The 26,908-nt window shown below is 49.2% G+C and overlaps 2 protein-coding genes across 3 annotated transcripts; one reads left to right on the forward strand and one right to left on the reverse strand.

The window, feature by feature from the left end:
• The first annotated feature begins 17,663 nt into the window (after window positions 1-17,663).
• On the forward strand, window positions 17,664-20,800 carry LOC100382074 (putative protein phosphatase 2C 68). Of its 2 annotated transcripts, none has more exons than XM_020547845.2 (5): window positions 17,664-17,932; window positions 18,027-18,479; window positions 19,280-19,644; window positions 19,924-20,160; window positions 20,283-20,800. In XM_020547845.2, exons 2-5 carry the CDS (start codon window positions 18,161-18,163, stop codon window positions 20,538-20,540), a joined length of 1,179 nt encoding a protein of 392 aa, XP_020403434.1. In that variant the 5' UTR covers window positions 17,664-17,932; window positions 18,027-18,160; the 3' UTR covers window positions 20,541-20,800. The 2 variants fall into 2 exon arrangements, with proteins under 2 accessions (XP_020403434.1, NP_001168308.1); NM_001174837.1 differs by having other exon boundaries at window positions 17,748-17,932; window positions 18,046-18,479; window positions 20,283-20,717.
• Window positions 20,801-24,425: 3,625 nt separating this feature from the next.
• Window positions 24,426-25,115, reverse strand: LOC103646024 (histone H4). The gene has a single exon (XM_008670763.3). It carries the CDS (start codon window positions 24,931-24,933, stop codon window positions 24,622-24,624), a length of 312 nt encoding a protein of 103 aa, XP_008668985.1. The 5' UTR covers window positions 24,934-25,115; the 3' UTR covers window positions 24,426-24,621.
• Between the last annotated feature and the right edge of the window lie 1,793 nt (window positions 25,116-26,908).

Here is a 26,908-nt window from a genome sequence, read left to right on the forward strand (position 1 = left end):
TTCACGGGTCGGGCTCCAGCTCGGATATCCAGTGAGTGCTCGGCGACATCCCTCGATATGTCAGGCATGTCCGAGGGACTCCACGCAAAAACCTCGGCGTTTGCGTGGAGAAAGTCGACGAGCACTGCTTCCTATTTGGGGTCAAGCTCGGAGTCGATCTGGATCTGTTTGGAGGTGTCGTTGCTGGGGTCGCGAGGAACGGACTTAACCGCCTCTACTGGTTCGAAGTTGCCGGCGTGGCACTTTGCATCTGGCACCTTTTTGGGGAGGCTCTCTAGGTCGGCGATGAGGGCCTAGGATTCGGCGAGGGCCTCGGCGTACTCCACGCACTCCACGTCGCATTCGTACGCGTGTCGGTACGTGGGGCCGACGGTGATGACCCCGTTGGGGCCCGACATCTTGAGCTTGAGGTAGGTGTAGTTGGGGACAGCCATGAACTTGGCGTAGCATGGTCTCCCCAACACTGCGTGGTAGGTCCCTGAACCCGACCACCTCGAACGTGAGGGTTTCCTTTCGGAAGTTGGAGGGAGTCCCAAAGCAGACGGGCAGATCGAGTTGTCCAAGGGGCTGGACGCGCTTCCCGGGGATGATCCCGTGAAAGGGCGCCGCACCGGCCCGGATCGAGGACAGATCGATCTGCAGGAGCCGATGGTGTTGGCGTAGATGATGTTGAGGCTGCTGCCTCCGTCCATGAGGACCTTGGTAAGCCTGACGTTGCCGATGACAGGATCAACAACGAGCGGGTACTTCCCTAGGCTCGACACGCGGTCGGGGTGGTCGCCTTGGTCAAAGGTGATGGGCTTGTCGGACCAGTCTAGGTAGACTGGTGCCGCCACCTTTACCGAGCAGACCTCCCGACGCTCTTGCTTGCGGTGCCGAGCTGAGGCGTTCGCCACTTGCCCACCGTAGATCATGAAGCATTCATGGACCTCGAGGAACTCCTCTGCCTTGTGGGCTTCCTTCTTGTCGTTGTCGGGGGCTCTGCCACCTTCCGCCGGTGGCCCGGCCTTGTGGAAGTAGCGTCGAAGCATGATGCACTCTTCAAGGGTGTGCTTGACGGGGCCCTGATGATAGGGGCACGACTCCTTGAGCATCTTGTCGAACAAGTTGGCGCCTCCGGGAGGCTTCCGAGGGTTCTTGTGCTCGGCGGCGGTGACAAGGTCTGCGTCGGCGGCGTCGCGTTTTGCTTGCGACTTTTTCTTGCCCTTCTTCTTCGCGTCGCGCTGAGCGGACGCCTCGGTGACGTCATCCGGCTGGCGCCCCTGAGGCTGCTTGTCCTTCCGGAAGATGGCCTCGACCGCCTCCTGGCCAGAGGCGAACTTGGTGGCGATGTCCATCTGCTCGCTCGCCCTGGTGGGAGTCTTGCGACCCAGCTTGCTCACCAGGTCGTGACAAGTGGTGCCGGCGAGGAACGCGCCGATGACATCTGAGTCGGTGATGTTGGGCAGCTCGGTGCGCTGCTTCGAGAATCGCCAGATGTAGTCCCGCAGGGATTCTCCCGGCTGCTGGTGGCGGCTTCGGAGATCCTAGGAGTTCCCAGGGCGCACGTATGTGCCCTGGAAGTTGCCGGCGAAGGCTTTGACCAGGTCGTCCCAGTTGGGGATCTGCGCAGGAGGCAGATGCTCCAGCCAGGCTGGAGCGGCGTCGGAGAGGAACAGGGGGAGGTTGCGGATGATGAGGTTGTCATCGTCCGTTCCACCCAGCTAGCAGGCCAGCCGGTAGTCCGCGAGCCATAGTTCCGGCCTCGTCTCCCTCGAGTACTTGGTGATGGTAGTCGGGGCCCAGAACTGGGTCGAGAACGGTGCCCGTCGTATGGCCCGGCTGAAAGCTTGCGGACCGGGTGGTTCGGGCGAAGGGCTCCGATCCTCCTCGCTGTCGTAGCGTCCCCCACGCCTAGGGTGGTAGCCTCGGTGCACCTTCTCGTCGAGGTGGGCTCGACGGTCGTGGTGATGGTGCTCGTTGCCAAGGTGGCTCGGGGCCGCAGGCGCTGTGTCCCACGTGCGCCCGGTGTGGACCGAGGCTTCCCGCATGAATCGGGAAGTCACGGCGCGATGCTCCGAGGGGTACCCCTGCCTTCGGGAGGCAGAGCTTTCGGCCCATCGGACCGCGGCATCCTCCAGGAGATTCTTGAGTTCTCCCTGGATACGCCGTCCCTCGGTGGTGGATGGTTCCGGCATCGCTCGGAGTAGTATTGCTGCTGCAGCCAGGTTCTGGCCGACCCCACTGGAAGCCGGGGGCAGCCTTGCCCTGGCATTGTCGGTGATGCGGCACTGGACGTTCTGGGCCAGATGACGCGCTTCTCCGGCTGGTGCTCGGCCTGCCCGATGTTCTGCCGGAGCTGCACAAGTTGTCCTGCTCCCTCGTCGAGCCTGGCCTGCATCTCGCGGATTTGCTCAAGCTGTGTGTCTTGACCCCCTACAGGGACTGGGACCAGAGCTAGCTCCCGAAGGATGTCAACGAGAGGCGCAGGCCCAGGGGGATCGCCGTCCTCTGGCATACCAAGGTTGTTGCCTTCGTCGAGACACCCTAGATCGACGTGGAAACATTCGCGACTTGGGCCACAGTCCTCGTTGCCGAGGCTGTGGCTATCATCGGAGCAACCGGAGAGGCAGTAGTCGCATGCGGTCATGAAGTCCCGCATGGCACTAGAGTTATCGAGCCCGGAGAAATCCCAACCAGAGCCGGGCTCGTCGTCTTCCTCGGAACCCAGGGGCCCGTAGGTCGAGATAGCCGTCAATCTGTCCCAGGTTGACCACATATGGTACCCTGGAAGGTTCGGATATGCCTTTATGAAAGCGTCCACCGAAGCGGGATCGCTTGGTGGGTCGAAGCTGAATCTAAAAGGCACATGATGGGAAACGGACGGTACCTCTTGATCGACGGACGGTGACGAAGTCGCGTCGGGGACGGACTGCACCGTTATCTCAGGTACGAGGCTAACGCCCAGCAAGTCCTTCGCGTGCGTGCTGGCGTCGTTCATCTGCTTGAGGTTGGCGTGTTGCGGGGAAACGACGCTCATCTTCGTCTCAGACGCGAGGTCAACGCCCGACGTGTCCCCCGCTGGGGCGCCGACACCGTCGACTCGCTCGACAGCCGACGAGGCACCGCCTCCTGCTTGGCCATGGTTGCCCCGCCTCCTCCCCCGTCGACGGGGAAGGTGACGGGACAGACTCGGATGCTGTTCTTCCGCCACGCGGGGAAGACGTCGTCGATTCCGCCGCCGGCGGGCGGGCTGACGGCCGCCATTGTCGTTGTCGCGCGGCGGAGGAAGGAGTATCATGTCGTAGCTGTCGTCAAGGGACATGAACTCGAGACTCCCGAAATGGAGCTTCGTCCTGGGTTGGAGAGGTCGCTGGAGACTCCCCATCTGGAGCTTGATGGGAAGCTGTTCATCAACACGCAGCAGGCCCTACCTGGCGCGCCAACTGTCGGCGTTTCGACCCTGGGGGGTCCCTGGACCGATGAGTAAATTGTCGCTGCGTGTCCTGGCCCAGATGGGTCGGCGCGAGACAGAACACAAGGGGGAAAACAGTAAGGGGAACTGTGGCCTCGTGTTGTCCTGCGCCCAGGGCGGATGCGCTTGCAGTAGGGGGTTACAAGCGTTCGCGAGGGAGAGAGAGAGGGCGTGAGACTGCGCGTCAGCCCGTCCTCCCGCGCGGCCACCTTTTTTGTACGAGGGCCCTGGACCTTCCTTTTATAGACGTAAGGAGAGGGTCCAGGTGTACAACGGGGGGTGTAGCAGTGTGCTAACGTGTCTAGCGAAGGGGAGCCAGAGCCCCATGTACATGCCAACGTGGCTGTCGGAGAGGTGTTGGAGCCATGTTCATGTGGCGTCGTGGCCGTCGGAGGAGCGCTTGAGCCCTGTAGAAGCACAGCTGTCGGGGCTGTCGGATCCTTGCTGACGTATCCTTGCTTCCGTAGGGGGCTGAGAACCGTCGTCGTCATGGAGCACGCGGGATGCCACCATTACTTGTTTTACCGGGGCGAGCCAGATGGGACGCCGGTCTTGTTCCTCGTGGCCTGAGCTAGCTAGGGGTAGGGTAATGATGTACCCCCCTGCGACGTGGTCGGTCCGAGCCCGAGGTCGGGCGAGGCGGTGGCTCCTCCGAGGTCGAGGCTGAGTCCAAGCCCGGGGGTCGGGCGAGGCGGAGACCGTCGTCCGAGGTCGAGGCTGAGTCCGAGCCCTGGGGTCGGGCGAGGCGGAGACCGTCTTCCGAGGTCGAGGTAGAGTCCGAGCCCTAGGGTCGGGCGAGGCAGAGACCATCGTCCGAGGTCGAGGTGGAGTCTGAGCCCTGGGGTCGGGCGAGGCGGAGACCGTCTTCCGAGGTCGAGGTAGAGTCCGAGCCCTGGGGTCGGGCGAGGCGGAGACCGTCGTCCGAGGCGAGGTCGAGTCCGAGCCCTGGGGTCGGGCGAGGTGGAGACTGTCTTCTGGAGCGAGGTCGAGTCCGAGCTCTGGGGTCGGGCGAGGCGGAGATTCCTATGGCGCCCGAGGCTGGACTTGGCTGCTGTCAGCCTCACCCTGGCAGGTGGCACAGCAGTCGGAGCAGCGCAGGCGGCGCTGTTTTCCTGTCAGGTCAGTCAGTGGAGGGGCGAAGTGATTGCGGTCACTTCGGCCTTGTCGACTGTAGAGCGTGCGTCAGGATAAGGTGTCAGGCGATCCTTGCATTGAATGCTCCTGCGATACGGTCGGTTGGCGTGGCGATCTGGCCAAGGTTGCTTCTCCGCGAAGCCTGCCCGAGCTGGGCCTCGGGCGAGTCAAAGGTGCGCCCGTTGCTTGAGGGGGCCCTCGGGCGAGGCGTGAATCTGCCTTGTGAAAGGGAATTAGGCTTACACCTAGTTCCTAAATAATTTTGGTGGTTGAATTGCCCAACACAAATATTGGACTGACTAGTTTGCTCTAGTGTATAAGTTATACAGGTGCAAAAGGTTCACATCTAGCCAATAAAAAGACCAAGTGTTGGATTCAACAAAGGAGCAATAAGGCAACCGAGGGCACCTCTGGCTGGAGGCACCGGACTGTCCGGTGTGCACCGGACAGTGTCCGGTGCGCCCGTAGACTTCGTTTTCTACCCTTCGCCAGAGGACTTCGACTTCAACCCTTCGCCCTCGGGAATTCGCGGAGGCCGGCGCGCTATAATTCACCGGACTGTCCGGTGTGCACCGGACATGTCCGGTGCGCCAACGAACCGCGGCCTCCGGAACTCGCCAGCCTCGGGTTCGCGCGGCAGCCGCTCCGCTAAAATTCACCGGACTGTCCGGTGTGCACCGGACTGTCCGGTGAACCACGGAGCAACGGCTACTTCCGCGCCAACGGTCACCTGCAAGCGCATTTAATGCGCGCTCTGCGCGCGCAGTCGGCAGGCGCGCCCATACCGATGCACCGGACAATGAACAGTTCATGTCCGGTGTACACCGGACATCCAGGCGGGGCCACATGTCAGAGCTCCAACGGTCAGAATCCAACGGCAACGATGACGTGGCAGGGGGCACCGGACTGTCCGGTGTGCACCGGACTGTCCGGTGCGCCATCGAACAGAGAGCTCCCAGCAACGGCCACATTTGGTGGTTGGGGCTATAAATACCCCAACCACCCCACCATTCATGGTATCCAAGTTTTCCAACTTCTAACCACTTACAAGAGCTAGGCATTCAATTCTAGACACATACAAAGAGATCAAATCCTCTCCAATTCCACTCAAGCCTTTAGTGACTAGCGAGAGAGATTTGTCGTGTTCTTTTGAGCTCTTGCGCTTGGATCGCATTCTTTCTTTCTCTTGTGCTCTTGTGATCAACACTCGATTGTAACCGAGGCAAGAGGCACCGATTGTGTGGTGGCCCTTGCGGGGAAGTTTTGTTCCCGGTTGATTGAGAAGAAGGAAAGCTCACTCGGTCCGAGGGACCGTTTGAGAGAGGGAAGGGTTGAAAGAGACCCGGCCTTTGTGGCCTCCTCAACGGGGAGTAGGTTTGCGAGAACCGAACCTCGGTAAAACAAATCCGCGTGTCACTCTCCTTATTTGCTTGCGATTTGTTTTGCGCCCTCTCTCGCGGACTCGTTGATATTTCTAACGCTAACCCGGCTTGTAGTTGTGATTATTTTTGTAAATTTCAGTTTCGCCCTATTCACCCCCCCTCTAGGCGACTATCAATTGGTATCAAAGCCAGGTTCTTCATTAGAGCCTAACCGCTCGAAGTGATGTCGGGAGATCACGCCAAGAAGGAGATGGAGACCGGCGAAAAGCCCACTACAAGCTACGGGAGCACTTCATCGGAAGAGTCCCGCACCAAAAGGAGGGAGAAGAAGAAGAGCTCCTCCAACAAAGGGAAGGAGAAGAAATCTTCTTCTCACCACAAAGAGAAGAAGGAAAAATCTTCTTCCCACAAGCCGCATCGGAAAGGCGACAAGCACAAGAGGATGAGGAAGGTGGTCTACTACGAGACCGACACTTCATCAACATCGACCTCCGACTCCGATGCGCCCTCCGTCACTTCTAAGCGCCAAGAGCGCAAGAAGTATAGTAAGATCCCCCTACGCTACCCTCGCATTCCTAAACATACACCTTTACTTTCCGTCCCATTAGGCAAACCACCAACTTTTAATGGTGAAGATTATGCTATGTGGAGTAATTTGATGCGATTTCATCTAACCTCTCTCCACAAAAGAATATGGGATGTTGTTGAGTATGGTGTACAGGTACCATCAATAGGGGATGAGGACTATGACACGGACGAAGTGGCCCAAATCGAGCACTTCAACTCCCAAGCCGCAACCATCCTCCTTGCCTCCCTAAGCAAGGAGGAATACAACAAAGTACAAGGATTGAAGAACGCCAAGGAGATTTGGGACCTACTCAAGACGGCGCACGAGGGTGATGAACTCACCAAGATCACCAAGCGGGAAACGATCGAGGGGGAGCTCGGTCGCTTCCGTCTTCGCCAAGGGGAGGAGCCACAAGACATGTACAACCGGCTCAAGACCTTGGTGAACCAAGTGCGCAACCTCGGGAGCACAAAATGGGATGACCACGAAGTGGTTAAGGTTATTCTAAGAGCTCTTATTTTCCTTAACCCCACTCAAGTACAATTAATTCGTGGGAATCCTAGATATCCACTAATGACCCCCGAGGAAGTTATCGGGAATTTTGTGAGTTTTGAATGCATGATTAAGGGCTCCAAGAAGATCAACGAGCTTGACGAGCCTTCCACCTCCGAGGCGCAACCGGTGGCCTTCAAGGCAACAGAGGAGAAGAAGGAGGAGTCTACACCAAATAGACAACCAATTGACGCCTCCAAGCTCGACAACGAGGAGATGGCCCTAATCATCAAAAGCTTTCGGCAAATTCTCAAGCAACGGAAGGGGAAGGACTACAAACCCCGTTCCAAGAAGGTTTGCTACAAGTGTGGTAAGCCCGGTCACTTTATTGCAAAATGTCCTATGTCTAGTGACAGTGACAGGGGCGACGACAAGAAGGGAAGAAGAAAGGAGAAGAAGAAGTATTACAAGAAGAAGGGCGGCGATGCCCATGTTTGTCGGGAGTGGGACTCCGACGAAAGCTCAAGCGACTCCTCCTCCGACGAGGACGCCGCCAACATCGCCGTCACCAAGGGCCTTCTCTTCCCCAACGTCGGCCACAAGTGTCTCATGGCCAAGGACGGCAAAAAGAAGGTAAAATCAAGGTCCTCCACTAAATATGAAACATCTAGTGATGAGGATGATGATAAAAATGAGGAGGATAACTTGCGCATTCTTTTTGCTAACCTTAACATGGAACAAAAGGAAAAATTAAATGAACTAATTAGTGCCATCCATGAAAAGGATGATCTCTTGGACTCCCAAGAGGACTTCCTAATCAAGGAGAATAAGAAACATGTTAAGGTTAAAAATGCTTACGCTCTACAAATTGAAAAATGTGAAAAATTGTCTAGTGAGCTAAGCACTTGCCGTGAGATGATTGACAACCTTAGAAATGAAAATGCTATTTTAAATGCTAAGGTTGATTCACATGTTTGTAATGTTTCAATTCCCAATCTTAGAGATGATAACGTTGACTTGCTTGCTAAGATTGATGAATTGAATGCATCTCTTGCTAGCCTTAGATTAGAGAATGAAAATTTAATTGCTAAGGCTAAAAATTTTGATGTTTGCAATGCTACTATTTCCGACCTTAGAACTAAAAATGATATGCTGCATGCTAAGGTTGTAGAATTAAAATCTTGCAAACCCTCTACATCTATTGTTGAGCATGTATCTATTTGTACTAGATGTAGAAATGTTGATATTGATGCTATTCATGATCACATGATTTTAATTAAGCAACAAAATGATCATATAGCTAAACTAGATGCTAAAATTGCCGAGCACAACTTAGAAAATGAGAAATTTAAATTTGCTCGTAGCATGCTTTATAATGGGAGACGCCCTGGCATCAAGGATGGCATTGGCTTCCAAAGGGGAGACAATGTCAAACTTAATGCCCCTCCTAAGAACTTGTCTAACTTTGTTAAGGGCAAAGCTCCCATGCCTCAGGATAACGAGGGTTACATTTTATACCCTGCCGGCTATCCTAAGAGCAAAATTAGGAAGATTCATTCTAGGAAGTCTCACTCTGGCCCTAATCATGCTTTTATGTATAAGGGTGAGACATCTAGTTCTAGGCAACCAACCCATGCTAAGTTGCCTAAGAAGAAAATTCCTAATGCATCAAATGATCATGCCATTTCATTTAAAACTTTTGATGCATCTTATGTATTGACTAACAAATCCGGCAAGGTAGTTGCCAAATATGTTGGGGGCAAGCACAAGGGTTCAAAGACTTGTGTTTGGGTACCCAAAGTTCTTATGTCTAATGCCAAAGGACCCAAAACCATTTGGGTACCTAAAGTCAAGAACTAAAATTGTTTTGTAGGTTTATGCATCCGGGGGCTCAAGTTGGATACTCGACAGCGGGTGCACAAACCACATGACAGGGGAGAAGAAGATGTTCTCCTCATATGAGAAAAACAAAGATCCCCAACGAGCTATCACATTCGGGGATGGAAATCAAGGGTTGGTCAAAGGTTTGGGTAAAATTGCTATTTCACCTGACCATTCCATTTCCAATGTTTTTCTTGTTGATTCATTAGATTACAACTTGCTTTCTGTTTCCCAATTATGTCAAATGGCTACAACTGTCTTTTTACTGATATAGGTGTCACTGTCTTTAAAAGAAGTGATGATTCAATAGCATTTAAGGGTGTGTTAGAGGGTCAGCTATACTTAGTGGATTTTAATAGAGCTGAACTCGACACATGCTTAATTGCTAAGACTAACATGGGTTGGCTCTGGCATCGCCGACTAGCCCATGTTGGGATGAAGAATCTTCACAAGCTTCTAAAGGGTGAGCACATTTTAGGATTAACAAATGTTCATTTTGAGAAAGACAGAATTTGTAGCGCATGCCAGGCAGGGAAGCAAGTTGGAGTCCATCACCCACACAAGAACATCATGACGACCGACAGGCCGCTTGAGCTACTCCACATGGATCTATTCGGCCCGATTGCTTACATAAGCATCGGCGGGAGTAAGTATTGTCTTGTAATAGTGGATGATTATTCTCGCTTCACTTGGGTATTCTTTTTGCAGGAAAAATCTCAAAACCAAGAGACCTTAAAGGGATTCTTGAGACGGGCCCAAAATGAGTTCGGCTTGAGGATCAAGAGAATTAGAAGCGACAACGGGACGGAGTTCAAGAACTCTCAAATTGAAGGCTTCCTTGAGGAGGAGGGCATCAAGCATGAGTTCTCTTCTCCCTACACGCCACAACAAAATGGTGTAGTGGAAAGGAAGAATCGAACTCTTTTGGACATGGCAAGAACCATGCTTGATGAGTACAAGACACCGGACCGGTTTTGGGCCGAAGCGGTCAACACCGCCTGCTACGCCATCAACCGGTTATATCTTCACCGAATCCTCAAGAAGACATCATATGAACTCCTAACCGGTAAAAAGGCCAACATTTCATATTTTAGAGTTTTTGGTAGCAAATGCTTCATTCTTATTAAAAGAGGTAGAAAATCTAAATTTGCTCCTAAAACTGTAGAAGGCTTTTTACTTGGTTATGACTCAAACACAAGGGCATATAGGGTCTTTAACAAGTCCACTGGACTAGTTGAAGTCTCTTGTGACGTTGTGTTTGATGAAACTAACGGCTCTCAAGTAGAGCAAGTTGATCTTGATGAGATAGGTGAAGAACAGGCTCCATGCATCGCGCTAAGGAACATGTCCATCGGGGATGTGTGTCCTAAGGAATCCGAAGAGCCTCCAAGTACACAAGATCAACCATCCTCCTCCATGCAAGCATCTCCACCAACTCAAAATGAGGATGAGGCTCAAAATGATGAAGAGCAAAATCAAGAAGACGAGCCACCTCAAGATGATAGCAATGATCAAGGGGGAGATACAAATGATCAAGAAAAGGAGGATGAGGAAGAACCAAGACCGCCACACCCAAGAGTCCACCAAGCAATCCAACGAGATCACCCCGTCGACACCATCCTCGGCGACATTCATAAGGGGGTAACTACTCGATCTCGGGTTGCTCATTTTTGTGAACATTACTCTTTTGTTTCCTCTATTGAGCCACACAGGGTAGAGGAAGCACTTCAAGATGCGGATTGGGTGGTGGCGATGCAAGAGGAGCTCAACAACTTCACTAGGAATGAGGTATGGCATTTAGTTCCACGTCCTAACCAAAATGTTGTAGGAACCAAATGGGTCTTCCGCAACAAGCAAGATGAGCATGGTGTGGTGACAAGGAACAAAGCTCGACTTGTGGCCAAAGGATACTCCCAAGTCGAAGGTTTGGATTTCGGTGAAACCTATGCACCCGTAGCTAGGCTTGAGTCAATTCGCATATTATTAGCCTATGCTACTTACCATGGCTTTAAGCTTTATCAAATGGACGTGAAAAGTGCCTTCCTCAATGGACCGATCAAGGAAGAGGTCTATGTTGAGCAACCTCCCGGCTTTGAAGACAGTGAGTATCCTAATCATGTCTATAGGCTCTCTAAGGCGCTTTATGGGCTCAAGCAAGCCCCAAGAGCATGGTATGAATGCCTAAGAGATTTCCTTATTGCTAATGACTTCAAAGTTGGCAAGGCCGATCCTACACTCTTTACTAAAACTCTTGAGAATGACTTGTTTGTATGCCAAATTTATGTTGATGATATTATATTTGGGTCTACTAACGAGTCTACATGTGAAGAGTTTAGTAGGATCATGACACAGAAATTCGAGATGTCGATGATGGGGGAGTTGAAGTATTTTCTAGGATTCCAAGTCAAGCAACTCCAAGAGGGCACCTTCATTAGCCAAACGAAGTACACTCAAGACATTCTTGCTAAGTTTGGGATGAAGGATGCCAAACCCATCAAGACACCCATGGGAACTAATGGGCATCTCGACCTCGACACGGGAGGTAAGTCCGTGGATCAAAAGGTATACCGGTCGATGATTGGTTCATTGCTTTATTTATGTGCATCTCGACCGGATATTATGCTTTCCGTTTGCATGTGTGCAAGATTCCAATCCGACCCTAAGGAATCCCACCTTACGGCCGTAAAACGAATCTTGAGATATTTGGCTTATACCCCTAAGTTTGGGCTTTGGTACCCTCGGGGATCCACATTTGATTTGATTGGTTATTCGGATGCCGATTGGGCGGGGTGCAAAATTAATAGGAAGAGCACATCAGGGACTTGCCAGTTCTTGGGAAGATCCTTGGTGTCTTGGGCTTCAAAGAAGCAAAATTCGGTCGCTCTTTCCACCGCCGAAGCCGAGTACATTGCCGCAGGACATTGTTGCGCGCAATTGCTTTGGATGAGGCAAACCCTGCGGGACTACGGTTACAAATTAACCAAAGTCCCTTTGCTATGTGATAATGAGAGTGCAATCAAAATGGCCGACAATCCCGTCGAGCATAGCCGCACTAAGCACATAGCCATTCGGTATCATTTTCTTAGGGATCACCAACAAAAGGGGGATATCGAGATTTCTTACATTAATACTAAAGATCAATTAGCCGATATCTTTACCAAGCCACTTGATGAACAATCTTTTACCAGACTCAGGCATGAGCTCAATATTCTTGATTCTAGAAATTTCTTTTGCTAAGCTTGCACACATAGCTCATTTGAATACCTTTGATCATATCTCCTTTATATGCTATGACTAATGTGTTTTCAAGTCTATTTCAAACCAAGTCATAGGTATATTGAAAGGGAATTGGAGTCTTCGGCGAAGACAAAGGCTTCCACTCCGTAACTCATGCTTCGCCATCACTCCGAGCAACTCTCTATTCCTTGGGGAGAAATGAGCATCAAAGAAAAGGACTTCATCCTTGGAGGAGAGAGTAAAAGCTCAAAAGCAAAAGGACCGGATTTCGTCTTTGGTATAATCTTAACTCATTTACTTATGACCAAAGGGGAAGAAATTACTTAGGAGGGCTCTAATGATTCCGTTTTTGGCGATTCATGCCAAAAAGGGGGAGAAATGAGCCCAAAGCAAAAGGACCGCACCACCACCACCAAATTCAAAAACTTAGTGCTTTCCAAAAGTCTTTATCATTTGGTATCCTATTGTGTTCAAAAGGGGGAGAAAGTAGTATTTCAAAAATGGTATATCAAAACCCTCTTGAACACTAAGAGGTGGATCTCTTTTAGGGGGAGTTTTGTTTAGTCAAAGGAAAAGCATTTGAAATAGGGGGAGACAATTTCAAATCTTGAAAATGCTTTGCAAACTCTTATTCATGTACCTTTGACTATTTGCAAAAGATCTTTGAAATGGATTTACAAAAAGAATTTGCAAAAACAAAACATGTGGTGCAAACGTGGTCCAAAATGTTATATAAGAAAGAAACATTCCTTGCATATCCTGTAAGTAGTTATATTGGCTCAATTCCAAGTAACCTTTGCACTTACATTATGTAAACTAGTTCAATTATGCACTTCTATATTTGCTTTGGTTTGTGTTGGCATCAATCACCAAAAAGGGGGAGATTGAAAGGGAATTAGGCTTACACCTAGTTCCTAAATAATTTTGGTGGTTGAATTGCCCAACACAAATATTGGACTGACTAGTTTGCTCTAGTGTATAAGTTATACAGGTGCAAAAGGTTCACATCTAGCCAATAAAAAGACCAAGTGTTGGATTCAACAAAGGAGCAATAAGGCAACCGAGGGCACCTCTGGCTGGAGGCACCGGACTGTCCGGTGTGCACCGGACAGTGTCCGGTGCGCCCGTAGACTTCGTTTTCTACCCTTCGCCAGAGGACTTCGACTTCAACCCTTCGCCCTCGGGAATTCGCGGAGGCCGGCGCGCTATAATTCACCGGACTGTCCGGTGTGCACCGGACATGTCCGGTGCGCCAACGAACCGCGGCCTCCGGAACTCGCCAGCCTCGGGTTCGCGCGGCAGCCGCTCCGCTAAAATTCACCGGACTGTCCGGTGTGCACCGGACTGTCCGGTGAACCACGGAGCAACGGCTACTTCCGCGCCAACGGTCACCTGCAAGCGCATTTAATGCGCGCTCTGCGCGCGCAGTCGGCAGGCGCGCCCATACCGATGCACCGGACAATGAACAGTTCATGTCCGGTGTACACCGGACATCCAGGCGGGGCCACATGTCAGAGCTCCAACGGTCAGAATCCAACGGCAACGATGACGTGGCAGGGGGCACCGGACTGTCCGGTGTGCACCGGACTGTCCGGTGCGCCATCGAACAGAGAGCTCCCAGCAACGGCCACATTTGGTGGTTGGGGCTATAAATACCCCAACCACCCCACCATTCATGGTATCCAAGTTTTCCAACTTCTAACCACTTACAAGAGCTAGGCATTCAATTCTAGACACATACAAAGAGATCAAATCCTCTCCAATTCCACTCAAGCCTTTAGTGACTAGCGAGAGAGATTTGCCGTGTTCTTTTGAGCTCTTGCGCTTGGATCGCATTCTTTCTTTCTCTTGTGCTCTTGTGATCAACACTCGATTGTAACCGAGGCAAGAGGCACCGATTGTGTGGTGGCCCTTGTGGGGAAGTTTTGTTCCCGGTTGATTGAGAAGAAGGAAAGCTCACTCGGTCCGAGGGACCGTTTGAGAGAGGGAAGGGTTGAAAGAGACCCGGCCTTTGTGGCCTCCTCAACGGGGAGTAGGTTTGCGAGAACCGAACCTCGGTAAAACAAATCCGCGTGTCACTCTCCTTATTTGCTTGCGATTTGTTTTGCGCCCTCTCTCGCGGACTCGTTGATATTTCTAACGCTAACCCGGCTTGTAGTTGTGATTATTTTTGTAAATTTCAGTTTCGCCCTATTCACCCCCCCTCTAGGCGACTATCACCTTGGTCTACCGTTCCTGTCCGAGGCTGGGCTCGGGCGAGGCGAGATCGTGTCCCTCGAGTGGACGGAGCCTTGACCGGAATTGCACCCATCAGGCCTTTGCAGCTTTGTGCTGATGGAGGTTACCAGCTGAGATTAGAAGTCTTAGGGGTACCCCTAATTACGGTCCCCGACAATTACGAAGCAAGCACCCATAGGCTTAAAGCATCATATGTTTATATCATAGCAACTACCAATATCCATTTTTGCATATATGCATAAAATAGCTATATTTAACATATCCCTGAGTATTTAAGAGTCACTAGGTGGTAGATTAAGCATAAACTAAGCTTACAATATTTTTGATGCTAGGAGCAAGATTAGAAGAGAAATTAATTTTGACTCAGAATTCTTTATTCATTTGGAAACGGGAACAAAATAATTTCAATTTTAGCCATAAACAAAGACAAATTTGGCCAAACAAAACAGGGTCCTATCTTTAGAGAAATAGTCAAATGAATAGCATGCTCATATGTCATAACCGAATATAACAAATTCGAAACATGTTATTCCTACTACACATAATAGTAGCTCTTGACTTCACCTAAATCGGATACTTTGGTAGTACCTACTCTCTGGTGTCATATTATTTATCGTTTAGAACAACGACACGGTCTCCAAAATAGAAATTTGACTAATGTTTTTTAAAATAAAAAATAAACTCTTAATATATTTATACTTTTATAAAATTACTATTTCAGATAAATCAGTGCATATAAATATTAGGTTTCAAAAATAAATAACAAAACAGTTATTTATAATCAAAATTTTGTAAATTTAACTTAAACAATGTCCAAAACAACAACTAATAAGAGACGGTAGGGAGTATTAAGTAAACAACAAATTAATTGTAGTGGAAAGGAAAAGAGAATAGCTCAGTCAGACAGCCACCTTTCTATCCAGGACGCTTGCAGGCATTGTTCGCCTGCAGGTTGCGGAGCTGGGCCTGCGGCCACACCCGTGCTTGGCGACTGGGCCATCTGCAGCAATGCAGGCCTTCCGGGCTCTGGCCTGCCCGTGCTGTCTACCGAGTAACCAGGCAGGAGGCAGCTATTCTCGGCGGCTCCCGGACCGCCAAAGTTGTGGCCGGCTGGTGGCGGCTCCGCTGTGGCCTGGGCGCTGGAGCATGATCTCCTCGGTTCCTTCTCCCGGCTCCTCTTCCGGCCAGAAACCACAGACGCCATCTGCCCATCTCCATCTCTAGTCATGGAATTGCCGCCGTCTCCCGAGCCTTCGTTTGATAGATGGCCACCGAAAAAGATGCGTCGCTCTCACTCATCCCGGATGCCATGATCGAGTTTGTGACCTATTGAGCCTCGAAGAAAATGTCAGATCTTAGATTATCTCTAACAAGAGAACAACTGTTGTACACCTAAATGTTAGACCGTGTGTGCATATATAGTCATTCAAAATATTGTTTTAAACTGTGGACTGCAGTAGAGTGAAGTTTAAATAGGAAATGAGATAGAAAATAGATGTGTAAGCAGCTAGAGATCGCCTAAACTTGTAAGCGATTCTACTGGACCATTAGATCATGGTCAATCGTTAGATACAACCCTAGTTTATTAGGTTTTTTATTACCTAGCTGATAGCTAGCCGTGTAGCAAAACAGTATATCTAGCGGACTTGGACATCACCGACCGCACTTACTGTGCGTAGCACTAAGAAAAAAAAAATGGAGCACCGGCCGGTTTCGAGCTCCATGACTCCATCCATCCTTAGGGCTTGTTCGGTTATTTTCAACCCATATGGATTGAAGGGGATTGATATAGATTGGAGGGGATTTTGACTTATTAGGGATTGAAACTCCCTCAATCCCCCTCAATCTATATGGATTGGGGTAGAACCGAACAAGCCCTTAACAGGATGCATGGCCATTCAGATCAGTGCGTGCGTGCGTGTGTGCGTGCAGCTCTCCGTCGCCAGTCGACGCTGGCTGGACAGGGAAAAGGCGGCCATCCTCAACTAAAAAGAGGGCGGAGGCACGGCTTGCCTGCACGCAGCGCAGCCATCCACCGATCCCATGTGGGGACCGGCGGAAGGAACGTGGTCAAGCTGGGGTGGCTGGGAGGCTGGCTGACATTGACAGGGTGTGGTGTTGACCTATAGACATACACATGTAATCTAATCGATCGCACGGGCAAATAAATGGGCAGACTGATCGGATCCATCCATGTGGTGGCGTTGCCACGGCGATCGAGTCCTCTCCTCGACGTCGTCGCCCGGGCCTCTGCTGTGCATACAAGTGGCATGCAGCAGGCGTAGTACGCGCTCATGACCATGGATGCCGACCGGCTCGATCGATCTAGACGGGATCGTCTACTGCTCGACGACGACTGAGAAGTTCATCCATCTGCAGGTGCTGCTCCTCCGCTGTCTCTGCTCTGCGCTGCACCACGTACGTACGTATACGACCATCGTCGCAATGGCGTGGTGACCGTAAACATCAGCGAGGCTGGAAGGCACGCATTAAAGGACAAAGGCGACGGATGGACGGACGCGTGACCTCCGCCCGGCATGCATGCGATCGGCGAGAAAGAAGAGCGACGGGTCGGGGCGCACGGCGTGGTGTCACAGGTTCCCAGTGACGCGAACTGTTCGACTCATCTTTCAGCGGGCCCGCTGCCTTTTCCTCCCAGCGCTTGCCTTTTTCTTTCTTTCGTCCGACGCTCTTATCGTGAATTCGTGATACAGATCCAAGAAATGCTCTGCAAATGCAAATGCTCTCGTTTGTTACTGTCTGATCCAAGAAAGTGGGACGGTTGGTTGGGTCAGCGTTGCTTTCAGACCCATGCTTTTCTCCTGGCCCTGGGCTTTCTTGGACCTGTGCTTTTTTACTTTGCAGCAGTTGTACAGGGGGTGGAATCACTTGATCACCTTGCTCGGTAATCCGTCAAGGGATTTTCCAAAGGTTTCCATTCCATGTTTTTTTTTTATTCAAAGAGACGGAGACCTGGGTGCCTGAGATAAGACCTTTGGCGTTGCATTTCACAGGGCCTGAAACTGAAAGGCCCGTTTCATCCATACCTTCAACTTCAACCATGAATTTTTTTTAATTATTTTCGTATAAGTGGGGGAAAAAAGAGGAACGATAAGCGAGGTCAAAGGCTCCTCATGAGCCAATCACGATCAGCCCCGCGCTTTACTTGCTTTTTTTTATCAACCCACTTCTGCACCTGTCCTTCTACACCAAATACCCGCAAACCCAGGGCTGTTTCCGCCAAACGCTTGTATAAAATCGGTACGGGGCCCCCACTAAATGCACACTGTGCGGAGCGTCCGAGCGCCGCCAACCAGAACGACCCGTTCCTTCCCCTGATTCCCTCCCACCTCCAGCCTCGCGAATCGCGCGATCCGAGCACCGGTCGTCCGGTCCTCGAGGCGTCTCGCGCCGGGGCCCTAAATCTCCGGTGGGTTTGGTATGCCCGGAGAATCCGGCACCGCTTCCTGCTACCAGCGGGGGCGGCGCCTCTGGGTCTGGGGTGCTTGCCCTCCCGTTTCTCCCGTGCAAATTGCGCTTGTTTAGGTGAGCCAACACTTCACAGCAGGAGGCAATTTTGTTGCGTCCACCGTACGCCCCCCTTCCTCCGCATTGCTGCTGTGTCTAAGCAAAAGTCAAGATCTTTTGCTGCTTTGCAGGTGGGAATTGGGTGATTCTTGGTGTGCGCTACTAGGCAAGACAACAACCACATCAGCGCGGAGGAGGGGGAAGAGGACGTATCTCACGGGAGCGAGGCCCGGAGGGAGATGAAGGATGTGGCCGTGGCTGGAGAGGATTGCGTCCGCGTGCTGGGACCGGGTCCGGAAGTACGCGCTTACGAGGAAGGGTGAGGACGACGCCGACACCGACGCCGACGTCGACGCCGTCGCGGACGAGCTGCTGTGGTCGCGGGACCTCACCCGTCACGCGGCGGGCGACTTCTCCTTCGCCGTCGTGCAGGCCAACGACGTGTTGGAGGACCAGAGTCAGGTGGAGACGGCCGCCGCTGCCACCTTCGTCGGCGTCTACGACGGCCACGGGGGCGCCGAGGCGTCCCGCTTCATCTCTAACCACCTTTCTGCGCACATCGTCCGTACGTGACACCTCTCCATATGATTCCAACAAATTTTACTATCCGTATGATTCTAGCTTTTAGAATGGTTGTTTTGGTTCGATTGTACTGTACTGTATTAGCGTTGAATTGTTTGGGTTGGTTAGCTTGATGCCTTTACTGGTTATATTTTTTTAGAGCTGCATGTGTCATGTCAGCGATAATATGTGTTATTATTTTAAAAAAGAATCTTGATGTACTAGATGTCAAATAGTGGAATTACTATTTCATTGGCAGGCCGCATCTTTTAGCTACTTCCTCTGTCCATCTAATTGGAGGAATGAAATGGGCTAAGTTTTTTTTTTCTTATGGGTCGGGAGTTGCTATATTTCAGTGTTTTTTTTAGAATTTTCAGGCAACAACTCACTATAGACAAAATTAAAAGGACAACTCACAAGAGCTAATAAACATTTTTCAAGCAACAACTCACTATAGACAAATTTAAAATCCGGCACATGAGATATACAAGAAATGTATTGTAATTATAGTTGGCGCAGTATTTAAAGTGTTCTGGTTCATGTATTGAACTCCATGCTTGCGTCATGTTTAGGGCTAGTTTTAGAGCCACAAAATCGAAGGTGATTGGAGGGGCTAAAATCTCCCTTTAAGTAAGAAGTGGATTTTAACTCCTCTAGTCCCTCCGGTATTTGGACTTCCAAACTAACCCTTAGTGATGAGATCACCTCCTCTATTAGGAGTTTCGCCGTTTCGGACAGTCCACCTGTTCTGCTTTTTAGCTGGAAGAAAATATTCTGATGCTAACATGTAGTATTAACTTACAGGTCTTGCACAGGAACATGGAACAATGTCTGAGGATGTTGTTCGAAAGGCCTTTTCTGCTACAGAGGAAGGCTTCCTGTCGCTTGTGCGCAGGACACATTTGATAAAACCTGCTATGGCTACTATTGGATCTTGCTGTCTGGTTGGTATCATATGGAGAGGGACACTCTACCTGGCCAATCTTGGTGATTCTCGGGCGGTTGTTGGTTGTTTGGATGGAGCAAACAGGATTTTTGCTGAACAGTTAACAAGGGACCACAATGCTAGCATGGAAGAGATTAGGCAGGAGCTTAGGTCTCTTCATCCTGATGATTCGCAAATCGTTGTTCTGAAGAATGGTGTGTGGCGCATCAAAGGCATCATACAGGTAGGCAGCCAATTTCTTTTGGTGATTAGTGCTTGATAAAATAGTGGAACAGAAGTAAATGGTAAGCTTGTTATCATAATGGTTGGAAAGAGCTAACGTCACACTCTTGATAACAGAAAATCAGTAAATAAAATTGCTAGGTATGACAACAGAAAAGTAATGATAATCTTCAGAATTGTAGCGCTGTGTTTGATAGTACTCTCGTGTGATGCCATCTAAGACCCGACCACTATGCTGAAAACTTCTTCAAACATTTTTCTTTCTTTCGGATCTACTTAGGTTTCAAGGTCTATAGGTGATGCATACTTGAAGAAGCGAGAATTCGCTGTTGATCCATCCACAGCTCGTTTCCACCTCTCGGAACCTCTCCGCCGGCCTGTTCTGACGTCAGAACCATCTATATCTTCAAGAATTCTTGGTTCGCAAGACCGTTTTTTGATCTTTGCATCGGATGGACTATGGGAGCACCTCTCAAACCAGCAAGCTGTTGAAATTGTCCACAATAGTCCACGAGAAGTATGGTTTTCTTCTTTCTCGCTGCATTTTGTCTTGAACTGGCAACTCTTCTCATATCGCTCTTGCTGATGATAGCATTCCTGTTGCGGCAACGCTGAAATGGGTTTTCCTTGTTTTTGTAGGGTGTTGCAAGGAGATTGGTACAAACAGCTCTAAAAGAAGCTGCGAGGAAGAGGGAAATGAGGTATGGCGATATTAAGAAGCTCGAAAAAGGAGTCCGGCGCTACTTCCACGACGACATAACAGTTGTCGTCGTCTTCATAGACCATGAACTGCGGGCGGAGCATTCTTCCTCGACCTCTGTTCCTGAACTCTCGGTCCGTGGGTTCGTTGATGCGGGGGCACGCTCCAGCTTTTCAGGGATGAACGACATTACTTGATACAGTAACCTTGTGTTGCCTAAATTTCTGTCATTTTGATGTAACATTAGATCAAACTGGCCTTCTGTAGTTTTCTTATTCTATTGGTGTTACTAGCGCGTAGTACGGCATCTTTGCTTCTATTAACATCTGGCCACATTGGAATCACAATTCGTTCTGGCAATGTCTGGCTACTCTATTTCTCGTTTCCCCAGCTCTCCTGAAGAATAAGTTTCACATCGGTAAATATCTATAGGATATTGCTAGCTAATGTTTTTTCATTGCTGATCTTCTAAAGCTGGGACTTTACTTGATGAATCTATATGGGAGGTGAAACTCGACTACCATGTCTTTATTTGCTCGCCTGTGAATTTGCCACTAGGATAAATCCTTATGTCTGCTAGCACTTGCTGTTTACTGCACGTTTGTAGTTGCGAGGCCTTCTGGTTGCTTTGGCAAGCACTAGCTGATAGGATCTCCGTATCCTGGTTGTACTCCGCTGATGATTATTAAGCTAGATTATATGGGCGTACATACTAAGATATGGGATCAAGGTGACTAAAATTTTTCATCAAAATTAACTTGCTTGTATCCCTATAACACCATGTCCACTCCCGATAGACTGGCGGTAATTACTCCTATCAGTCCTTTTAAACCATATATTATTCTCATATACCAACACGAATATTTTATATATACTTTGTCCTCATTTATGTAGTACCGAGAAGACTTTGTCACTCATCTTAAGATTGCTCTGTGTTAAACACGTTTAACCTAAAGGTTTTTTCGATGCAACTTTTTTTGTATGAGTACTTTATTAATTATATCAAGCCTCGAATCAGGATATGACAATCCCAAATATAACCCAACGGCAAAACATAGTTTAGTTAAGTCACTAATTATCTGGCAAACACTAGCTCTGAATAATTAAGCAAGTAAAAATTTCCAACCCGGACGAAGCGAATTTCATTGATTAAAAGCAACGAAATTACAGAAGTTTAGTACTCTGACCGTGCAAACCACTACCAGTAACCCTGAACCAGATTGTACTGAACACAAGGGATTCAGAAAACTGGCAAAACGAGCTTACCGGAACGCCAAACTGGGTATAACCGATGGCTCGACTGATAAGATCAAGAAGAAAACCATAAACAAACTTATTAGAACTGGTTACTACAGGTCCAGAGTGGCAAATAAACCACACGAGCGTTTCAAACACCAAAAACCCGTAAGGCTGCTCCGATTGCGATGCTGCGCCTTCCTTCTGTAAGGCTGCCCAATAAAATAACAGAGAAGAAATGTAAAATAATATCTTTGCAGGTACTTTGTTCTTTTCTCCTCCAAACAGATGGAGTTTGTGGTCATCCATGTTGCCGAACAAAACGCGGTCGAACAACCCACCCCGTAAAACCCTTTGCCTCTTTGTAATCACCAGGTAACCCATGTCCAGAACTGAGCAAAAGTAGGTCTAACATTTCACTCCAAAGTAACAAGCCATTTATGAAACTAGATATTTCTAAAGCTTTTGATAGCGTGAGATGGGACTACATGCTGGAGCTAATGCAACATTTGGGCTTTGGACAGAGATGGAGGGATTTATTGTGCTTGCTCTGGGATCTACAACCTCGAAGATTGTTATGAATGGGATAACGGGAAAACCAATCAGGCACCACTCTGGTCTCACGCAAGGTGACCCCTTGTCGCCTATGTTATTCATATTGGCTATGGACCCATTCCAGCGGTTACTAGATGTTGTCACTGATCATCATTTGCTTACACCGGTGCAGCCTAACCAAATCATAGTTCGTACTAGTCTCTATGCTGATGATGATGCCCTTTCCTTAAAACCGACGATTCCGGATGTGAGAAATGTGCAGCAAATCCTAATACACTTCGGCAAGGCAACGCGTTTAAACATGAATATGGCAAAATCCACTTTATTCAGCATACAGGCAGATCAGCAGGTGCTACACTCGGTGGCCCAATAGTTTCAAGGATAGGTGGGTTTTTCCCAGCTACTTACCTTGGTATGCCTCTGCATTTTGGTCAAGTCACTCGTGCCTACGAACAGCTTGTGGTCGACAAGATTGCACATAGGCTTGTTGGGTGGAAGGGGAGACTACTGAACCGGGCAAGGAAACAAGTTCTAGTAAACTCAATTCTATCTGCAATACCAGTATACTGGATGACCTCTGTGAATTTGTCTAATTGGGCAATCAATAAGGTTGACCGCTTGAGGAGGAATTTCCTATTCAAGAGCAATGATGATCATATGAGAGGCCACTACCCGGTGATCTGGGACAAAGTCTGTCGACCAAAGAAATTAGGAGGGCTTGGAGTTATGCATCTACCCCGCTTCAACAGAGCCCTCAGACTTCGATGGCTTTGGTATAAATGGGCTGACATAGGCAAACCATGGGCCACTATACCTCATGCTGCCACCGAAGCTGAATTGGCACTCTTCCGGACATGTACAGATCTCACTCTAGGAAATGGGAAAAGGATAAATTTGTGGAAGGATAGGTGGATTAATGGTACATCACCTATGGACATCACCTCTTGCTGTTTCAGGCTTGCAAGGAGGAAGAATCACTCAGTAAAAAATGTCCTTGCCACGAACAGGTGGATGGTGGGTCTGCAACGTCTTACTACTAATGACCATGCTCGTCAGTTCCTTCACCTGTGGCTTGCTGTAAGGTATGTTCAGTTAACTGACCAACAGGACACCGTTACATGGAATTTTGTGAAAACCAATTGCTACACAGCTAGTTCGGCGCAATGGTGAAGCTAGAGTAAATTAGGAGAGGGTGCATATACCTTGAGGGTGCATGATAAAAATTTACAGGTGGTATATATATGGTGAAATTTTGGTCCAAACCACTAGATTTCCAATTTCTCGTGGGTGCATGTGCACCCCCTAATTTCTACGTGGCTCTGCCCCTAGTTCGGCGTATCAAGTCCAATTCTTCGGTAGCATGAATAAGCACAATTGGATGAAGATTTGGAAGACAAAGGTGCTATATAAATGCAAGATTTTTCTCTGGGTGCTTACAGGGTCGACTCACTACTGTGGATAAAATTGTCAGGCATGGGGACACACCATCCTTACCTGCACCCTCTACCAAAATGATCTTGAATATCATATACACTTGATGGCATCTTGCAGTTACGCCCTCCGGTGCTGACAGCTAATAGCAAATCGTTTCCATCTTAATCTGTCATCACAAGTGCCACATGGAATATTGCATTGGTGGCAGGCATTGTGTCCGGTCAACGCAAGACACACATCAACTCAAAGTAATGATCTACACTCTATTGAATGTTTGAAAAGAGCGATGTTGTAGGGTTTTTCGATCCAAGTAACAAGTATTTCACGTGCTGGTCTCACAAATCCAAAAGGAGATCTACTCATTTCGGTTGGCTTCTACAACAACTCTGTAATTTAGATCCTTTTTATCTCATCAACCATAATACCCCCTCCTCCTATCTCTTTTTTTGTATCTGCACATTCTTCTATTCTACTATATTGAAACGGTAGAGCCACTACAGTGTTTCTTAAAAAAAATGCTCCAGGTGTATTTGGTATTTGCACATGGCACTCAAACATCAAGGGTATCGGTCTCATTCTCCAGGAAAAAGGCACATGAGTGATTACCCTTCCATTTTCTCTTCGCTAATTGTAAAAATTGCATTATGCACAGCAAACCACATGAACACTTTGCTCTGTCAGCTATTACTATGAAGATGTGTATACATTGAATTTACTGAAAACATGTCACTGTTTTCCGATTTTCATACTCGCGTATCCCTAATGTCATTAGTTGTCTCAAAAGCAGATCTGAGCTCTTGCACAACGAAACAGATGCGTAGTGCACGGAATTCTTGCAGGTTTACAAAAGAGCGATATGTCATGAGGCTTGAAACGAGGACATTCCATTGATTACAGCAGCGAGATATTACAGCACATGGACTAGAAACTAGAACGATGCAGTACAACCACCACAGAAAACAGCACCGATAAAGACAACACAGACTAACTAGACCAAGAACACAACACGACCGCCACCGCCACCACGTAATTCGCCACCGGGAGAGGGGCGACCTAACCGCCGAAACCGTAGAGGGTGCGGCCCTGGCGCTTGAGAGCGTAGACAACGTCCATGGCGGTCACAGTCTTGCGGCGGGCGTGCTCGGTGTAGGTGACGGCGTCGCGGATGACGTTCTCGAGGAAGATCTTGAGCACGCCGCGGGTCTCCTCGTAGATGAGCCCGGAGATGCGCTTGACGCCGCCCCTCCTCGCCAACCTGCGGATCGCCGGCTTGGTGATGCCCTGGATGTTGTCACGCAGCACCTTGCGGTGGCGCTTGGCGCCGCCCTTGCCCAGACCCTTCCCGCCCTTGCCGCGGCCAGACATCGCCGAGAGTTTCGCCGCTGTGACTTTGAATTTGGTTGAGGAGAACTCGAGGAAGAGGATTTGTGCGATGGTTAAGATTCGGGGTTGGAGGAGTATTTATCGGTGGGGTTTGGGAGGGAACGCGGAAGTTTTGAGCAGTGCCGAGCGGGAGGTGATTTCGGCCTCGATCCGTGGGACTGTGAGCCTGGAGCGTTGGATTGGGATCAGAAGGGAGGGATATGGCGGCGGCTCTTGGCACGGATCGGTGACGTGGCGGAGAGCGCGGGGAAAATGTTGGGAGCTGGGAGCTATAGGATCGCTGAACAGACACGAGGGTTTTGTTCTGTTTCTAAGACTCTCTAGAGCGCGGCCTCCTTCCCCTCCCCTCCCCTAACATTGTTTAGTGTTTAGGGGCTACAGTATCACCTTAACACCCACAGCGGCGAGCCCTACGGGCAACTCTCCGATGCGCTCCCTTTCTCTCTCACGCCAAATGAAGCGGACGACTGTTCACTCCTCCACGGGTTCTTGTCACGGAAGCCGGCGCCCACGCCAGACCGAGGAAAGTTTCCGGTCGACTTCGCTTCCTCTCGACGCCTCTCTAGAACTCGGGCGACATCGGACGACAGGGCGACGGATCTGCCGGCACAAGGCCGATTCGGAGCCGGTGGAGGTTGGCGGCGAGGAGGACGACGACGAGCACGTCCAGTTCGTGAGCAGTGAACCCCGCTCGCGCCAGAAGCCGAAGCGCCCAGAAATCGCAGTCCGTCGAGGCGATTCGTCTGCTCATCTGTTGCCTTCCTCTCGGAGCATCGACGCCTTCCTCAGATCCAGACTTCATCGGTTCGATTCGTATTGTTAGGGGTGGGCATTTTAAAACCGAAAACCGAACCCGAACCCGAACCGAACCCGAATAGACCGAATTGTGAGTCTATTCGGGTTTTCGGGTTCGGGTTCGGTTCCTATATGTGCTATATTTCGGGTTATGGGTTCGGGTTCGGTTCCTAACCTTTAAAACCCGAATAGACCTAATAACCCGAAATATAAAAAAACTCTTAATATGTGATGGTATTATTATATGATTTATGAACTTATTAGCTAGAAATAATGATATCATCTTAACAATAGTATATATATCTTTGTATGCTAATTTTTATAGTCACTTGTTGTAGTAATAGTACTTTCAATTAATTATTCATTGTATATATTTTAACAAAATATACTAGTCTCTCTACAATTCGGGTCTATTCGGTGGACCGAATAGACCGAACCGAAATTGTGAGTCTATTCGGGTTCGGTTCCTAAAATATTTTTGGAAATTTCGGTTCTCATTTTTCAGAACCCGAAATTTCACAAACCCGAATAGACCGAACCGAATTACCCTAATAGACCGAATGCCCAGCCCTACGTATTGTTGCGGCCTGGATCTTCAGATCTTCAGGTGCGACCGTGTTCTTGTTTCTCCTCCCGGTTTCTTGATTGTTCCATTATATTTCAACTTGTACGTTTCAGTTCTGTACTTTACCGAAGTCATGTGAATGACCGGATTCGATTAGTACGTGCAGCACAAGTGATCATGGATTTGCTCTATCGGTTAGGGTTTCCTTAACACAGTTCATCAACTTTTGACATAAGTGTACATGAATCTGCTCCCTTGTTTCATTAAGGGTACTTAGCGTCGATTTAGATGAAGCGTCGGGGGGGTTCGTCTGACACCCGCCATAATAGCAACCATAGATTTGGGGGCACAATTTGTTTGCTCAGTTCATGTCTGTCGGCATAATTAAATGGTTACTTCTGTGATTACATAGTGAAATTTGAAGCTGGTGCAATGTCATTTTCGGTTTGACATATGCAACCTTTTATGACTCCACTTATTTGTTTGCCACATGTTCTGTTTGAAGCAGGAGTTTATAATGTTTTTTGGAACACGATCCTGTTTATTTATTGACGATTATATGATCCAATGGAACCCAATTACTGTCAGTTGAATATA

Source organism: Zea mays, chromosome 2 (assembly GCF_902167145.1).
Source record: "Zea mays cultivar B73 chromosome 2, Zm-B73-REFERENCE-NAM-5.0, whole genome shotgun sequence".
NCBI classification, from domain to species: Eukaryota; Viridiplantae; Streptophyta; class Magnoliopsida; order Poales; family Poaceae; genus Zea; species Zea mays.

Excerpts from the sequence above, each read along its gene's own strand:
- LOC100382074 (XM_020547845.2), top strand. The coding sequence starts at position 18,161 with ATGTGGCCGTGGCTGGAGAGGATTGCGTCCGCGTGCTGGGACCGGGTC. Across the intron at positions 19,645-19,923 it reads GCATCAAAGGCATCATACAG|GTTTCAAGGTCTATAGGTGA; the intron begins GTAGGCAGCCAA and ends GGATCTACTTAG. Across the intron at positions 20,161-20,282 it reads TCCACAATAGTCCACGAGAA|GGTGTTGCAAGGAGATTGGT; the intron begins GTATGGTTTTCT and ends TTGTTTTTGTAG.
- LOC103646024 (XM_008670763.3), bottom strand. The coding sequence starts at position 24,933 with ATGTCTGGCCGCGGCAAGGGCGGGAAGGGTCTGGGCAAGGGCGGCGCC.